The 12,422-nt window shown below is 45.0% G+C and overlaps 1 protein-coding gene across 1 annotated transcript; it reads right to left on the reverse strand.

The window, feature by feature from the left end:
- Positions 1 to 200: 200 nt before the first annotated feature.
- Positions 201 to 10,814, reverse strand: LOC138638311 (thioredoxin reductase-like selenoprotein T). The gene is made up of 4 exons (XM_069727519.1): positions 10,644 to 10,814; positions 10,079 to 10,166; positions 3,009 to 3,164; positions 201 to 864 (listed from the first exon to the last, which is right to left on the reverse strand). Exons 1-3 carry the CDS (start codon positions 10,797 to 10,799, stop codon positions 3,037 to 3,039), a joined length of 372 nt encoding a protein of 123 aa, XP_069583620.1. The 5' UTR covers positions 10,800 to 10,814; the 3' UTR covers positions 201 to 864; positions 3,009 to 3,036.
- Positions 10,815 to 12,422: the final 1,608 nt, after the last annotated feature.

The raw sequence follows: 12,422 nt of genomic DNA on the forward strand, positions 1-12,422 counted from the left end.
GAGAACCAAGAAAATATGCATTTACGGTAGTCTAAGAAGCAAAGTTACTCATCCCGTTGCCTCACTGCCATCTTTGTTTGCCTCCATATAAAAACCATTTCCTAGGTTTCAGTCAGAGAAGAAGCGGATGTTCGGGTTCGTCGATACGTTACAGGTTTAGTGGGAATATGCATGTATAACATAAATGGAGTCCACACACATTTTGAGGTTTTACTTTAATGGTAGGTTTATTTAACTTAATTTGTATCTTCTGTAAAGAGGACTAGTAGAAAGGCTCAGTTTAAAAACTCTACAGTAACTCGAACACGACAGCTCCATCCTCCATAGCCCCCAATGAATCTCCAATGCCGATAAATGTGTTTATAATTTAGAATAACTTAGCGATCTGCAATATAATCTTATTATACAGAACATCCAGAGAACTACACGCTAACAGTAGCAGAGTATTGGAGTCTTAGATTTTTTGCTAGAGCTTCACTTTAAACTATAAAAAAGAACAGATTCTTATAAAAATTAGATATCAAAGACAAAAATCTCAGGAAAATGAAAATGAGATAACCTATTCCAACACAGGAAATGATGAATAGAAAACAAGGTTTAATGCCAGCATTATGTGACGTATGGGACAATATGAAACAATGGCTTGAAAACAAAAAACGTGGTTGGGTCTACACAGAATTTCGTTGCATTGTGGCTGTAAAACTCCATAAGAGGGCAGCACTCAGAAAAACCTTGCATGTGGGACTTCAAAAAGGTACAACGAGATGGCAGAGACCTCCAGCCTGCACCAACAGGAGCTGTCTTCAGAGCAGGCCTTCATAAACACCAGCCTCGCTGACCCCTTCAGAAAAGCCCACGTCATGCCTGAGGGGTTAGAAATAGAGGTTAGTTAGACACAAGGCGCCGCATTATGAAATCTACACACATTTTATGGGAAACTCAATGTAAACTAAGGCTATTGCTTGTGCAGTAACGCCAGGGCCATAGTAACAAAGTGGGGACAACTTCTGCCAGGTTGCACCAGTGTGGGCACCACATGCCTCAAGTAAACGGGTAGTGGAGAGGGAGTTACATCTGAAAAATGTGTTCTAAGCTTCTACGCTTGAGGTTCATAACTGGCAGCGAGTAATTGATGGAGGAGGGAAAGACATTTGGGCCCACCATTAACCTACAATATTTTAAAATGTGAGTCTAGCAACAATATTAAACCTATATTACAGCAGACTGACGAAATGTGCATGTGTAATGTGCATAGTAACGATGACCATGAATTCTCAATGTGAGCAGATGGTCAATGCCATTGGCGTTCTTGTGATCACGTGCCAACAAGACTCAGCCGGCTTCTCCCAATAAAATAGTATTGATAAAAGTGCAGGTCTCATTTGGATGCAAACTGCGAACATATGGTGAGGTTCCCACCCAATAGTATTGAGAAAAAGGGAGAATCGTGAGTGTGTGAATAAACGCATGCTGTCACGATTCGGCAGTCTGCGGTCACACACAATGACTGCACACAAGTTTATTAATACCAAGGCTATAATTCTTGTACAGCATTGCCAACCGTCCAGAAATTCCTCGACAGTGGAAAAGCAGACATTCTTATGCCCGTAAAAAAAAATATGTAAAATATACAGGGTGGTCCAAAAGTAGGTGGACAGAAAATAACATTTATTTTGAATTATTTTTTTTTTATTCTGGTAAACCAGAGAGCTATGTGACACAAAACAGTAACATTTCCCACATTTCTACTTTACATCAGCACAATTTTGGAAACAAATTTTTGTTATGAAGTTATAAGGCTTAAACATAGTAACATAGTAACATAGTAACATAGTTAGTAAGGCCGAAAAAAGACATTTGTCCATCCAGTTCAGCCTATTTCTCATTTTTACAACAAAATTTACAAAACCATTTTTTTAGGGACCACCTCACATTTGAAGTCAATTTGAGGGTTCTATATGGCTGAATATACCCAAAAGTGACACCATTCTAAAAACTGCACCCCTTAAGCTGATCAAAACCACATTCAAGAAGTTTATTAACCCTTCGGGTGCTTCACAGCAGCAGAAGCAACATGGAAGAAAAAAAAATGAACATTTAACTTTTTAGTCACAAAAATAATCTTTTAGCAACAATTTTTTTTTATTTTTCCAAAGGTAAAAGGAGAAAGTGGACCGCAAAAGTTGTTGTCCAGTTTGTCCTGAGTACTTCAATACCCCATATGTGGGGGTAAACTACTGTTTGGGCGAACGTCGGAGCTCGGAAGAGAAGTAGTGACGTTTTGGAATGCAGACTTAGATGGATTGGTCTGCAGGCGTCACGTTGCATTTGCAGAGCCCCTGATGTACCTAAACAGCAAAAAAAAAAAAACACTAGTGACCCCATATTGGAAACTAGACCCCCACAAGAAACTTATCTAGATGTGTGGTGAGAACTTTGAACCCAAAAAAACATGTTTGATAAATCTCCCCCTTCATAACCCTATTACACATACTGTCCACCTACTTTTGGACCACCCTGTATAAAATTGTGACCGTGATTTTTTAGAGACTCTGGTTTCTTGTAATTCTCACTTTAGAGTTCACAGAAAATACATTCATATCAATATAGGGGATACAGACACGTCATTGATAATCTTAATGATTCACTACAGTTTTTCAATATCATAAAATAAGTTAGCCACCTGTTATTTTAAGCCGTCCAGAAAAAAAATTTAAATGCAGTTTGGAGAACCCTGTTGTAGGGAGATTTTTCTAAATTAATAATTTTCCTTACTGGTTAATGAAGCACCACAACCATGTAGGAAACATTGCATCCCAATACTGGGCAGAAAACAGGTTGGGTGACCTCATTAATAGCAGGCCTCGGTGCATTTCTTGTGCCCTGCCCTATTTTTTGCTAATTATTGGTAGGGAATATTTTACACCCACCCTCATTCTAGATTCTTCATTTACGGCACTAATACTATTTCAGCAGAAGATCAAGGTTACAGACATCCATATACTTACAAAATCAATCCGGTGCTGGAAAATGTGGTTATGAGCGGTGGTGGTTGGGAATCGCATCCATGTGAACATTTAACTTCATCTCATTATCAATAATTTGGACAAGTTGCTGCATTGATGGGATATGGCCAGATTCTAGCTTTGACCACACAGGAACATCTGGAATAAAATACAACAAAATAGAAGACAGGCAAAAAACAAAGCACAATCTACTGGTCAAAAGCCGGGCAGCCAGACTCCATTCCAAAAAAATAACATGGTCAGCGCTAACCTTAGTGGTGTGGCCACCATAGAGGTCTGTATGCAAAAACATGAAACTTACTAAACACCTAAGATAATTAAACTCCTCAGTGACACTGGATGGATGTAGATTTGTACGTTAACCCCTTTCTGACCTCGGACAGGATAGTATGTCCGAGGTCAGATCCCCCTCTTTGATGCAGGGCTCCGGCGGTGAGCCCGCATCAAAGCCAGGACATGTCAGCTGTTTTGAACAGCTGACATGTGCCCGCAATAGCGGCGGGTAAAATAGCGATTCACCCGCCACTATTAACTAGTTAAATGCCGCTGTCAAACGCTGACCGCAACATTTAACTGGCGCTTCCGGCCATCCGTCTGGAAATGAGCGCATCGCTGACGCCCGTCACATGATCGGGGGTCAGCGATGCATCAGGATGGTAACCATAGAGGTCCTTGAAACCTCTATGGTTACTCATCCCAGCCTACTGTGAGCGCCACCCTGTGGTCGGCGCTCATAGCACACCTGCAATTCAGCTACATAGCAGCGATCTGAGTCACTGATGCACAGGCTGTCATGGTGCCCAGGAACGCAATTTCTGATCACACCGGATGGTGCAATGCCGAGCAGGGCTGTGGAGTCGGTAAGCCAAAGCGCCGACTCCTCAATTTTCCGGACCCCACAGCACTTGTCACTACTGAGCATGTGCATAAAGTGCAGCACAGATTCATCTCCTCCAGAACTATAAACTATTTCCATAGAGGTGTGTGTGTGTGTGTGTGTGTGTGTGTGTGTGTGTGTGTGTGGATGGATACATACATACATACATTACCCCGTCCATAGTATGTCTATTTCTCTATGGCTTGATAAGAGGCCCTGTGCAGCCAAAACCTGGTTCTTCTGCACTAAAAGTAGAACATCTGGTGACCTGGTTCCTGGATTTCTCTGTATTGCTACAACCTTGAGGAGCATTGCACCAAGTGTGCACGGGAAAGAGTGGCGCATGGACCTCCTCTATTCCATGATGTAGATTGGATATTAAATCGCCAATCAGTTTTGATCTCTGATCTCAAAGACCCCGGAGAACATGATTCGGGTTGGCTTCTACCGTCCCCAGTATTGCGATCGCCGTTATACACGGAATAACGGCAACCGCAAGAAAGAAAAAAAAAAAAAGAGAAAAAAAAAAAAAAAAAAGAGAGTCAGATTTCCCATTTTTTTCTCTCTCCTCTGATATGATCTAGCACATCAGAGGAGAGAGAAATGGGTTTAAGGGCAAAATTGGCTGCCACTAAGGGGTTAAGTTATCTAAAAGTGAAGTGTATGCTTAAGTTCAACTACGTGAAAGTCAGCAGATTATGCACACGACCTGGTGGGAACAATGGAAGTTTCAGGGAGTTTCCCCTCTACACAAAACTTAAGGTACCGTCACATTTAGCGACGCTCTAGCGATATAGACAACGATCGGACCTAAACTAGATTGCTGGAGCGTCGCTGTTAGGTCGCTGTAGAGATGTAAAACACAGCAACTCCAGAACGATGCAGGAGCGATCCAGTGACGTACTTATCGTTCTCGCTGGTTGTTCGCTCCGTGAAAAAACATTGCAGGAATCTTGCTTTTGCTGTCAAACATGACGAATCAAGCCGACCTGACGACCAAATAAAGTTCCGGACTTTCAGCTACGACCAGCGATGTCACAGCAGGATCCTAATCGCTGCTGCGAGTCAAACACAACGAGATCGCTATCCAGGACGCTGCAACGTCACGGATCGTTGTCGTTCTCGTTGTAAAGTTGCTCAGTGTGAAGGTACCTTTACTGTGGTAACTTTTGAGATAATCACATTGGCTTTTCAGCCCTCATGATATAATGGCGGGATGCCAATGGGTTAATATGCAGCCAGTGGCCTATAGAAGGCCCCTGTCAATGTTACCTTGGTAGTCCTGTCAAGCCCAGCTGTGCTTAGAGGAGACCTATCACAGTGTATATAGTGCAAGTGATCAGACGATCACAGGTTCAAGCTCACTAATATAAATATTAGGGTCACGTGTAAACGTTCAGTATTTTACCTCAGTACATGTAAGCCAAAACCAGGGACCCCGCTGAGAATCGTACTTCGTAGCAGATCGTTTGAAACTTTCTTTCGTCGCTGGATCTCCCGCTGACATCGTTGAATCGGCGTGTGTGACGCCGATTCAGCGATGTCTTCACTGGTAACCAGGGTAAACATCGGGTTACTAAGCGCAGGGCCGCGTAAACGTAAAAAAACAAACATTACATACTTACCTTCCATGTCTGTCCTTCGGCGCTGTGCTTCTCTGCACTGGCTGTGAGCGCCAGCCAGCCGGAAAGCACAGCGGTGACGTCACCGCTCTGCTTTACGGCTGACCGGCGCTGACAGTGCAGAGGAAAGCACAGCGCCGGAGGACAGACACGGAAGGTAAGTATGTAGTGTTTGGTTTTTTTACGTTTACGCTGGTAACCAGGGTAAACATCGGGTTACTAAGCGCGGCCCTGCGCTTAGTAACCCGATGTTTACCCTGGTTACACGGGGACTTCGGGATCGTTGGTCGCTGGAGAGCTGTCTGTGTGACAGCTCTCCAGCGACGCTGCAGCGATCGACATCGTTGTCGTATCACTACAGCGTCGTTTCAGTGCGACGGTACCCTTAAAGTCTCAAAAATCTGACACACACACCTTACACCCTCCCCTCCCCCAAACAATGTGCTACTCCAGAGCATAATGTTGACAAATGATTTTTACCACACAATGCATAACGTAAAAAAAAAAAAAAAAGTCGGAATTGCATTTTTGCCCCCCACAATTTCATCCACATTGGCACTCTTTTTCAGTTTTTTTTTTAATGTAAGTTGAATGATGTCATTCAAAACTACAACTCAACCCTGTAAAAAAACAAGCTCTTATTTGACTATGTTGACAGAAATTATATATATATATCCGGGTGGAGAGCATTTATATTGGTATATTGTCTCCATCCAGGTATGTGCTGCTCCATCCTGCCCCCCCGTTCTGTCATGTGCTGCTCCCATCCTGCGCCTCCATTCTGTCATTTGCTGCTCCCATCCTGTCATGGGCTGCTCCCATCCTGCGCCCCCGTTCTGTCATGTGCTGCTCCCATCCTGCGCCACCGTTCTTTAATTTGCTGCTCCCATCCATATGCCCCATACGCTGCTCCATAAGATGCTCCATAATATATGCCCCGTATCAGGGGGCGTAAGTAACAAATAGCTGTGGCATGAAGTGCCACAGCCTCATGCCACAGCAATTTGTTACTTGCGCCACCTGATACCTTTCCGCCGCCATTTTCTTGGTTCTCCTGCTGGCGGAATCGGCGCCTGCGCAGTCCGCGCTTTCCGGCGCCATTTTCTTGAAGACACACTGCAGTGCGCAGGCGCCGATTCCGGCAGCAGGACAAAGGAATCAGGTGGCGTAAGTAACAAATTGCTGTGGCATGAAGTGCCACAGCTTCATGCCACAGCAATTTGTTACTTACGCCATTCCTTTCCACCCATTTTCTTCGTCCTCCTGCTGCCGGAATCAGCGCCTGCGCAGTCCGCGCTTTCCGGTGCCATTTTCTTGAAGACACACTGCAGTGTGTCTTCAAGAAAATGGCGCCGGAAAGCGCAGGCGCCGATTCCGGCAGCAGTAGGACGAAGAAAATTGCTCCTGACGGACTGCTTTTTCCAACCGCACATGCGTGGCCGGAACTCCGCCCCCATCTCCCCGCACCTTACAATGTGGCAGCGGATGCACCGGAGAAATGCATCCGCTGCCTCCGCTGTGCAGTGCGTTAAACGCTAGCGTCGGAATCTCTGCCCGACGCATTGCGACGGGGAGATTCCGACGCTAGTGTGAAAGTAGCCTAACACTGCACAAAAAAAAAAAAAAAAAAAATAGCTCCCCCCCAGTAGCGTCCACCCTACTGACTGGCATGGAATGGAACGGTGGATGACTCCTGGGCAGTAAGGACAGAGAAATTACTAATGATGCAAAATTGACAGAGGGGAAGACTGACCAGAATGGAGTCTACATTCACAGGAAAAACAAGGTGCTTGACCACAGTAGTAGAGGCCGAGGACGAGATTGCTCTCCTTTAGTATTACGCATGATAGAAGAGAGGCAGGCTCACTAACAAATGCCAGAGGTTAGGGGACAGAAAAGAGGCTGATGCTGAGGAGAGTCAGTCTGCAGAACAAAGCTTCCCCACATGAGAGCGGAGGTCTCGCGAGTTGATCCTACGGTTCTGTGGTGATGAGGGGTCAGAAGGGCTAGAAAGGCTCCTGTGATGCAGAGTCCGGATGCTGGAAACTGGTGACCACGGGGAGGAAGAGGCAGGCCTCCCGAGAGAAAAGGGCGAGCAGTTTCCCGTGCCACAGAAGGAGGTGAGGGGGTGTGTCTGCAGCAGGCAGATAGCCCACACGACAAGGAAGTAGTGAGGGGGCAGAGCGCCGTGGCTAAGGCTACTTTCACACTTGCGTCGGTATTGGCCCCTCGCAATGCGTCGGGCCGACGTACCGACGCACGTTGTGAAATAAATGAACAACGGGGCAGCGGATGCAGTTTGTAATGTCCGGGGAGGAGGGGGTGGAGTTCCGGCCGCGCATGCGCGGTCGGAAATGGCGGACACGTCGCACAAAAAAAGATACATGTAACTTTTTTTGTGCCGATGGTCCGCCAAAACACGACGCATCCATCGCACGACGGATGCGACGTGTGACCATACGTTGCAATGTGTCGCTAATGCAAGTTAATGGAGAAAAAACGCATCCCGCGGGCAACTTTGCAGGATGCGTTTTTTTTCTCCAAAATGACGCATTGTGACGGCCGTCACACGTTAGTGTGAAAGTAGCCTAAGCCACGCAGAGGCCGGGGTCTAGAATGAGAAGAGAGGCCGACGCAGGAGAGGGGAGTGTCGCGGATGACAACAAAAAAATAAGAGGTGAAGAGAAAGCCTAATGGACAGTACAGAAAAAAAAAAAAAAAAAAAAAAAAAAAGGGGAAATAGTTACAGAAAAACACCAAAAACCGAGGTAGATATGGGTCTAAGTGGAAGACCCATGTCCACCTGCTACTGTCACGAAGATAAACTGATGAACTTAGTGCCAGTCGGTGGGGTGTACCTGCTGGGGAGGAACTAATTTTTTTGTACATAGTGTCAGCAGCATACACCCATGGTTTCCTGTCCCACAGTGAAGCGATAGTGAAAGCAGGTTTATTTAAGACGTGATATATAGATAGATCGATACACACACACACACAGCCTTAGGTCAGGTTCACACTTCCAACTATCACAATCCGTGTACTGACCGGCCACCACCCTCCTGACCCAAACACAACTGTCTCATAGTCAACAATGTTGCTTCTGAATTCAGGAGACACAGCTGGTCCAAACGTTATGCTCCACATATGGATTGAGGGTTGGACATGAGAAACCACCCTTTAGTGGAAAATTTACCAATTCCCTGTTTGTTATGGCTTGTGTCTCCAGCACCATATTAAGGTTTACAAGAACTTTGTGGACATAATGACAAAGGGTTAAAGGGAAGGTACCGCGTTTGTAGGTCATTAATAAATCACTGTAATGTAGCATAACATGCTGCTATAAGCAAGTTTGAAATGCATGTGAAACAGATTTCATGTGTTATATGAGTTAAAGAATGCACTGGGGGCTGACATCTTGGTTTTGCAGCAGTAGCAGGGCACTATCAGTGTCAGATTACGGCACCCCATGGACATAGGAGATAATAGACCGGCGCTGACCCCATCTGTAACATTGCAGCAGCATTAGCAGTGAGCTGGGCACGCCTCTGTGGGCTGCACAACTCACTGCTGTAGGTGTGACTAGCTGCCATTTTATTATAGCCCTGTGCTATCTGCCCAGCTCCACTTACTCTCTATCGCAGGACAGAAGAAGCCCTTACTGCTCCTCTGTACTCCAGGCAGGCACACATCCTCTGCTCCTCACATGCTGCCCTGTGTGCTTCTCCTGCTGTGTCTCTGCCTCCCCCTCACACACAGTCCCTGTGATCTCCTGTAAGCTGCACTCACAGCCTGCAGAGAGGGAGGTGACACCTGGAGAGAGAGAGCAGGGCAGCTGACAGGACAGGGATTAAGGTGGGGGAAGGGGGATGGCAAGAATGTTATTCACAAAAAATGCTGCTGAGCCCACTGTGTTCTGCTCCTCTGTAAACAGCTGTGCCTCTGATGCAGTAACTGCTGGTGATAGCAGGTCACAGGGCAGTCACACACAAAATGGTGCTGCCCTGTGATGCTGCTCTTCAATCTTACTGTTAGCAGCAAATTTGGGGCAGTAACTGCTGACATCACCATTTCCCTCCCCTTTTGGGTGGTCTAATATCCCTGGGGCAGAGCTGCTAAATCTTACTATAGCTGTTTGAGGTCTAAAATGGAAAATGCACCCCCTAGTGGTAAATATGTATATTTGTAGAAAAATATATATTTTTCATATAGAAATGTTTGCAAACAGTGCAAACATTGCATTAATACATTTTAATTACTATTAAGCTTAATTTCACAAAAAAACAAAATACAAGAAAACTGGTGGCACCTTCCCTTTAAATAGTTAATTATTCATAGCTTACATAGAAGCAGTGAAAGTCTGCGTACAAAGGTTAACCGGCACGGCTACAACCACAGTAGCAGCCACACAAACATTTACTGGTGGGGTGTCACAGGATGTTGTACAGTATGCTCCAGGACCCACAGATGGCGATGCAGCCAGCGCTCATGGGTTTCACGGTGCCATATGGAACCTGTCTACATGCAAGTCACAGACTGCAACGTAGAACATTTACCATTCAAAGTGATCTCGAAGGCTCCGGTAGACATACACTGGTTCTCAATCATGTTGCTCAGGAAGAAGACCATCATGCAGGCGTAGACCTAGCAAGAAACCATGAGCAGAGGAAGGGTCAATATCAGAAGAGCAGCAAACATTAAAAGAAAATCTTACGATACTCAACATTTTAGGGAAAAATACAATATAAACACAGACATTGTGCAGGGATCTGATACAAGTCAGCTTTGTTGCAGTTTGTATTCAAGATTGAAAAAAAAAAAAAAAAGTTGCTTTTGACATCAGAACTTCCTTGTATTAACAGTCGAGCGTCTCCAATTCCCATCCTCCTGTAGCGCTGGGTCTCAGAGCAAACACTTGTTCCTTGGGTGCCAGGAACCAGATGATGAAACTGGCAGCAATACATATTGGGTAACAGGCAACATGTGAGCGTGTGCACAGCAATGTGCAGAAAGCTAGGTTTCCTTCCCAGACAGTTGGCAATCAGCTCTTGTACCAAGAGCCTGCTCCTATCACACAGATCCAAGTTATCTATGAACAATCACTGATACCAGGTCACCAACCTTATTTTCTTGTCCCCATTGCCAAAGACCTGGAGGTTGCATGCCGAAAAATGCGAAAGGATCCTTTCCAACAATTATTAGGCCTATTAATACTAGCTTGAAGACTGACAGGAACGATGCAATGTGTCTAAGAGAGTTAAGGAAAAACAAAAACATTACAGGACACTTTAATGTACAAATCGGGGCCAAGGAACATATTTCGGCCTAAAGTGGTTGTCCCGGGCAAGTTTTCATCCATCTACAGGAAAGGCGAGAACTTTCTGATATCGGTCCTCTGGGACCCCCACCTATCCAAGAAACAGGGATCCAAATACCCTCTCATTGTCTACGGGACTGCCACAGATAGTAAAGTACAGTGCTCAGCTGAGAAAATGAATATAGTGGTGTATATCAGGACATTTCATTCTTGTTCTTAGCATTGGTGGAGAGTCCTACAGGTCTCAGCCCTGGTTAACAGCATGTTAATGCCTTTCCTGTAGCTAGGTAATAACTTTCAGAGTTAAGGTACAGTCACACTCAGCGACGCTCCAGCGATATAAACAACGATCCGACCTAAACTAGATAACTGGAGCGTCGCTGTTTAGGTCGCTGTAGAGACGTCAAACACAGCAACTCCAGAACGATGCAGGAGCGATCCAGTGACGTAACGGCGACTCACTTCTCGTTCTCGCTGGTTGTTAGCTCTATGTAAAAACATTGCTGTCATCGTTGCTTTTGCTGTCAAACATGACGAATCACGCCGACCTGACGACCAAATAAAGTTCTGGACTTTCAACTACTACCAGCGATGTCACAGCAGGATCCTGATCGCTGCTGCGTGTCAAACACAACGAGATCGCTATCCAGGACGCTGCAACTTCACGGATCGCTGTCATTCTCGTAAAGTTGCTCAGTGTGAAGGTACCTTTAACACAATCGCCTTGAAGGGTTTATCCATAATCAGAAAGTTCTGTTATTTCTCCAGAAACAGTGCCTCTCTTCATCAAAGGAAGCACAGAGTATAGCAGCTCAAAATTATTCATTCACGAGTATGGGCCAAACACAGCCAGCACTCACATAAAACCACTGTAATAACTATACTAGATATACATGAATATTAGTATTTACTGCATATCCATGTACATGCAACAATTACCCCAAAGAAAAAAAAGAAAGATGGCAGGAGGGGAAGACCTAGAAAGCATTCAAATCTGAAAATCTACAACCCCTGGCAAAAATTTATGGAATCACCGGCCTTGGAGGATGTTCATTCAGTTGTTTAACTTTGTAGAAAAAAAAGCAGATCACAGACATGGCACAAAACTAAAGTCATTTCAAATGGCAACTTTCTAGCTTTAAGAAACACTAAAAGAAATCAAGAACAAAAAATGTGGTAGTCAGTTATGGTTACTTTTTTTTAACCAAGCATAGGGGAAAAATTATGGGGTCACTCAATTATGAGGAAAAAATTATGGAATCACCCTGTAAATTTTCATACCCAAAAACAACACCTGCATCAAATTAGATCTACTCGTTAATCGGCATCTCAGGCTATGTGCCCACTTTGCGGTTTTTACCGCGCAACCGCGGCGATTTTGATGCTGCGGACCGCAGCAGTTTCCATTGCGTTTACAGTAAACCAATGGGAAACCGCAAACCGCTGTGCACATGCTGTGGGAAAAACCGTGCAGAAACGCAGCGGTTTACAACCCGCAGCATGTCACTTCTTTGTGGAGAATCGCAGCGATTCTGCACCCATAGAAATGCATTGATCCGCTTACTTCCTGCATGGGGCTGTGC

Source organism: Ranitomeya imitator, chromosome 5 (genome assembly GCF_032444005.1).
Source record: "Ranitomeya imitator isolate aRanImi1 chromosome 5, aRanImi1.pri, whole genome shotgun sequence".
Lineage (NCBI taxonomy): Eukaryota > Metazoa > Chordata > Amphibia > Anura > Dendrobatidae > Ranitomeya > Ranitomeya imitator.

What these genes read in the sequence shown, in the direction of transcription:
- LOC138638311 (XM_069727519.1), bottom strand. Translation starts at nt 10,799, where the DNA reads ATGTTTTTGTTTTTCCTTAACTCTCTTAGACACATTGCATCGTTCCTG. An exon ending in AATGGGGACAAGAAAATAAG is followed by an intron (nt 10,167 to 10,643) that starts GTTGGTGACCTG and finishes GTTTCTTGCTAG; the next exon opens with GTCTACGCCTGCATGATGGT. An exon ending in CTTCGAGATCACTTTGAATG is followed by an intron (nt 3,165 to 10,078) that starts GTAAATGTTCTA and finishes ATTTTATTCCAG; the next exon opens with ATGTTCCTGTGTGGTCAAAG.